Genomic DNA, 5914 nt, shown 5'->3' on the forward strand with positions numbered 1-5914 from the left:
AAGATGTTAAAAGAGAGATGTAAGCACTGGAACAAAGAAGTTGTGGGCAACATGTCTAAGCAAATCAAGGAGCTGGAGTTAGAAGCTGACTCCCTTGACAATCTCAAAGAATGCAGAGACCTGTCAGCTGATGAATTAACTAGAAGCAATGTCATTGTCTCCAAACTTCGAACTCTGTATATAATGCAAGAATCTATCTGGCAACAGAAGTCAAGGGTGCAGTGGTGCAAGCTTGGGGACAAGAACACACGTTTTTTTCATTTAGCTGCAACAATAAGACAGAAACGAAACCTGATTTCATCACTGGAAGTTGATGGAAAGATGTTGTCTAAGCCTGCCGAGATGAAGATAGTTGTCTTCAACTTCTTCCGTAATTTATATTCCCATCATGACAGACCACGACCTCCATGTTATCATCTGGAATTTCAAAAGTTGAAGCCCTCATCCTCGGTTGCTTTGGAATGCCCGTTCTCTACAGAGGAAATCAAAGCTGCGGTTTGGGATTGTGAAGGAAATAAGGCACCAGGTCCTGATGGTATTAATTTTACCTTTATTAAGAAAGCTTGGAGTACTATAGGCGGGGACATCACCCGAATGGTTGAAGACTTTTATCAATCTAACCTTCTCCCTTTAGGCATCAACAACTCCTTTGTTACACTCATCCCTAAGATAAATTATGCTGCAAAGTTGGCGGACTTTAGACCTATCAGTTTGGTGGGAAGCTTATATAAGATTATATCAAAGTTGCTGGCAATCAGATTGAAACATGTTATGCCTGAAGTTATTGCAGACAATCAAACTGCTTTCATCAAAGGTAGGCAAATACTTGACAGTGTATTGATTGCAAATGAGGCTATTGCTTACATCAAGGAAAACCATGGTCAAGCTTATCTTTTCAAACTTGAGTTCCATAAAGCTTTTGATTCTGTCATATGGGAATACATTAACGAAGTCATGGCTAGTATGGGCTTTGGATCCAGATGGAGAGGGTGGATTATACTATCTCACTTGTAGTTTGCGGATGATACCCTTATATTCAGTTCAGCTTCCCTATCCAGTTTACAGAACATAAAGCGTATCCTTTTATGCTTTGAACTTATATCAGGGCTGAAAGTTAACTTCTACAAAAGCAGTATTATTGGCGTGGGTATTGAAGATCATGTATGCCGCCACTCAGCGCAGATTCTTAGGTGCAAGCAGGAACTACTCCCAATCACATATCTTGGTCTTCCCATCGGTGCAAATATGAACAGAATTTCAATGTGGAAGCCTATTATCAGCAAAATCAGCAGCAGGTTGGCTGCATGGAAAGGCAGATTTCTATCTATTGGAGGTAGATTGTGTCTACTTAAATTTGTTCTAAGTAACCTGCCCATATACTATCTATCTTTATTTCCCATGCCAGCAACAGTTGCAACAACAATTGAGAGAAAGTTCAGATCTTTTCTATGGTCTGGAAAAGAGGAAAGCAGGAAATTATGCAATGTCAGCTGGTCAACAGTTTCTCTCCCGAAAAGGATAGGGGTTCTTGGGATTGGGTCTTTAAGGAATAAAAATACAGCTATGCTATATAAATGGCAATGGAGGTTGGGTTCGGAGGAAACAAGCTTATGGAAGGAAGTGATCAAATTCATACACAACACAAACAGCTCCAGTTTCTTGCCACAAACCCCTATTTCAGGAACTGGCAGCACATGGACGCGTATGATTAACCATTGTGTTAAAGATAACAGATTGCAAGAGATTGTGTCCCATCAATCTATGGTTCTTATTGGCAATGGCAAGAGAACAGCGTTTTGGCATGATATTTGGGTTGTCAATCACTGTCTTGCAAATCGATTCCCTACTCTTTACCGTTTATCCAATGATAAAGATGCCAGCATTGACAAGATGGGAATGTGGGATGGTTTTGAATGGATATGGCTTTTTTCCTGGTCAAGGCCTTTGAGGGGTCGAAACATTGGTTTGTTAGAACAATTATATGTCGACGTAAATTTTAAAAATAAAAAACACGATAGAAAAGGAAGCACCTGGTGGAGATTTGAAGCCTTATTGGTTGAGGTGGCGGCGGAGGCGGCGGTTTCCGAGAGCGGAGGAGGGAAAGAGAAAGATCTCAGGTGGGGAGAGGTAAGGAATGTCGGACCAAAGTGAACAGTGCTTGACAGATGACTTTATTCTTTTCCAGATTCGCTAACAAACTAAAAGAAGTGTTTTCTAGTGCTGCTTCACTGTTCATAACTGACAAACTAAAACTGAAAGAATTATATATATATATATATAAAACTAAGAGTGCTCATTAAAACACGGTGCACTGTGTGTGAGTCCTGTGGCTTCACCGTCTTTACCGCGCTCCCTCTCTGTTTTTCGCGTTTCTTCTCGCGCGGTGGGTGTTCCCGCGCTTTCTTTTAGTTAGGTGAATTCATAACTAAAATGTTTATTAAAATGACTAAAATAACTAATAATTTAATAGTTTGGATGTTTTTAGTAATGCTGAAGTTATAGAGAATTGATCATTAAGTTGATTTTTTAATATGCGTAGAAATCAGATCATTATAAATTTAATAAATTATTTAAAGTGTTCCAATGGAAAGAAAATAGGTGTTGTGAATTTAAGTCTGCATTTTTCTGTACTTTCTTTTTGGTTTTTTTCGTTTGTCCCTTCCTGAATATTTACGCTCAGTTTTTGCCTTCTACCTGCTGCTTAGTTTAGGTTATAAAATTTCCTTGTTTCTTCGGAAGATGCCTTACTCTTTGTTGACTGTCTTTCTGTTTTTAGCTGCATTGTTAGGCTATGTGTGTGTTTATTGAGGCTTTGGCTGCCTTTTTTGCTATGGTTATGAGGTTTCTTGGGCATAGTCTTTTGGTTAGCTTCAGCCCTCTATTATCCATTCTTTATATAGGTAGTGTTGTCTTTGTTTCGCACAGGGTGGCATGTGTCTTGCAAGGAAGTTTACTTGGTTTTCTTTACATGTGTTTCTTGCATGCTACGTGTTTGGCAGAAGTCTTCTGAGAGATCGACCTTTTTTCTTCAATTGTTTTGGTTAGGCTGGGTGCTTGATTTGTGTTAGGCTGTTAAAGTATTTTCCCTTTCTTTATAAGAAAAAAATATTTCTTTTGTGCTTGGGAACACATCTTTGTAGCTGTAGAGATGATAGCTGCTGACATGCTTGAGACTGATTAGTGGGCAATGAGATAGGGAGCGACTGCCCTTGGTTGTGAACTTGAGGCGGCATACTATGAGATGCTGTTTAAGATAAAAGGCAAAAAGGAAAACCATGTCAAAGGAAAAAAAACATCGCATTGAGCAAGAAAAACAAATGAAACAATGACAGTTCACACGTAAAGTTATGAGGGAAATAATTAAGATGGTTTTACCTCAAAGCATAAAAGTACAAAAATAATCTGTAATTTTTTTGAACATTCATCAATTACTCAACTTTTTTATTAAAGCATGGTATATACATAGCAATATGCAGCAATAAAATGTAAAAGAGTTTGATAACAATGCGAAATATAAAACAAAAGGTAAGGATGTTTAGAAATTCAATGCTTGGCTGCATTATTACCTCCTGGATCCAGGGGTTTGTTACCATTGCCAGTGGGTATGGTATTTTGAGACTTGGTCTCCATTGTAAGCATCTTCAGAGATATTTTACGCAGATAATCAGACTGAAATCAGATATCAATAACAAAACATTAGATCTCTGAGCAGTCCATGTAACAAGAGAAGGGGGAAAAGAGATATATATATGCTCTTTCTAATATGCTAGGCTTTCTGTATTTGCATCTTTTGTGAGGATATACTTCTGTGTCCCCTCTTTCTATTTAATTATTTATGTATTGATTCGTTATTTGCATTTTGCACACTTCCCTTGTACTTGAAAAGGACCTTGGTCACTCTAAATAAAACACTTGCCAAGAGAATTAACGAAAAGATGAGAACTTCTACAAAATGACCAGTGAGGAAGTGTGGACACACTACACACACATGTGTACATGCATAAATCCACAAACTTATGCATGTGTATATTCATGTCTAGAGAATATCGAAATTATTGAACCTAGCATTAGCCGAATACCTGATTGGTAGCGGCAGTATAAATCTTTTCCTCAAACCGTACGGCAATTTTCTTGAGTTCTTGTAATCCCTCTTGACCAGAAAACGGAAGATGCCTCTTTAATGTCTCCATTCTACACATGTAAAACATTACATTTAGTTTTTAATGACAAGGCAGGTATAGAGAAGTTAGCAGCAGTGAGAAAGAACCGTGAACTCATACACCACACCAATATCAGAAATGGATACAACGGAATCATTAGCAAAAAGTAAAAACAAATAATGATATAGCCGAGTGTCGATCAAGTAATATATGGCATCAACATACAGACATCTATTTTTACTTCCTTTCCCCGTATTATTCCAGAGGTACAGGGTATAGGAGTTCACTTGGCCACCCTTCTGTCTAAAATTCTAGTTACGAGCTTCATGGTTAATTTTCTTGAACTGGAAGAACCTTCCATTTATGGCTATGGCTATGCTCCAAGATATACAAATGAATTAGTTGCAACCAGGGGAACTTTGTGAAAACATTACAATAGAATTTACTCTGAATAAGAAAACCTTTATACATGCACTGTAATTGACAAAGAAAAGAAGAGAAATCCTTTTAATTGATGAAAATACAATGAGTTAACCTTATCTCACTTTGCAATATATACTCTACAGTGCTCATTGACTACTGCAAGTGCCAACAGTAGCTTTCTATATGAATTTGGATGTAGAGATATCACCAAAACATTCAACTTTATACTGAGAAACTAGGAAACCATGCACTATTGTAGCTAATGATTTTTGTCAGCTGCTTTTGTACTATCATTTCAACCCTGTAGAAGTTAAAGCAAATAGAAGGCTCAAATCCAACACAATATTCATTTAAGTTCAGTTGCAACTCAAGGTTGAAATTGAAACACCAATGCTCATAGCAATAGATTAACCTTGAAATTTAAAGCGGACAAGCTTCATGCAGCCATCCTAGAGGTCATCATCAAAAGAATATGTTACACAAGAAGTTCCAACAAAAATTAGTTCCCAGCACTTTTTATTCCCTCAAGTTCACTTCTTGTGAGAAACACGTGAAAAATGAAAAAGACAGAAACAGAGGTGTATGATACTTGAGGTTGCCTCATGGCAGTCCTGCTGATTTTAATTAACCTTTTGCCCTTCTCTTTTTCTTTCATTTAAATACAAGATTTACTATTTTGCAGCACTTGCACATATTAGGAAACAGATACTTACATTTTGTTGACTATTCTTTGCCGTGAATCCTTCTCGCGGCAGAATTCTCTACTTTCATATTAGATATTCAAACAAGAATATCTTGAGCTTGTGATATTGAAATCAAGCGATTAGAAAGCCCAAATTTATCTACGCGTCTAGGACTACAACTTTGAAGTAGTCGAAGTGAGATAAATGGTTTTAGAGAACAAAATCTGGTAGTAATGTAGATGGACAAAAATGTTCTTGATCTGACAATGCCGAGTATCAAAATGTGACTGAGAGTCTGCCCTAAGAATAGTGATTCCTAGGAACCAATAAAGGTAGGTCAATTTTTCAATATGTCATGAGTGACAGAATATAGCTAGGATGGTCAGATATCGTATGAAATCAAGTCAGAATCAGAGCCTAAGTTGGAACAAAAAATTGTGATAGCAGCAGAACCATTTTTTTTTTTTTAGTGCAAATTCTGATGGATTTATCCAACCTTAAAGACCAGATAAGAAGGAACAAATTTAGCATTATGAAGACTCCTGATCAATCTAAGAAAACATGATGATTTTGGCAGCAAAGAGGAAGGATAAAGAGAGCAGAAAAAAGCTCAAACAGGGTTTCGAAAAAATATTTCTTTCTCTGCTT

General features: G+C 37.2%; 1 protein-coding gene across 1 annotated transcript; it reads right to left on the reverse strand.

Annotated features, from left to right (window-relative positions):
* Window positions 1-3077: 3077 nt before the first annotated feature.
* Window positions 3078-5319, reverse strand: LOC118058055 (mediator of RNA polymerase II transcription subunit 15a). Its single transcript, XM_035070776.2, has 4 exons — window positions 5297-5319; window positions 4080-4191; window positions 3567-3669; window positions 3078-3244 (listed from the first exon to the last, which is right to left on the reverse strand). The coding sequence occupies exons 2-4, from the start codon at window positions 4188-4190 to the stop codon at window positions 3093-3095; spliced, it is 366 nt and encodes a 121-aa protein (XP_034926667.1). The 5' UTR covers window position 4191; window positions 5297-5319; the 3' UTR covers window positions 3078-3092.
* Between the last annotated feature and the right edge of the window lie 595 nt (window positions 5320-5914).

This window comes from Populus alba, chromosome 3 (assembly GCF_005239225.2).
Source record: "Populus alba chromosome 3, ASM523922v2, whole genome shotgun sequence".
In the NCBI taxonomy this organism is placed as follows: Eukaryota; Viridiplantae; Streptophyta; class Magnoliopsida; order Malpighiales; family Salicaceae; genus Populus; species Populus alba.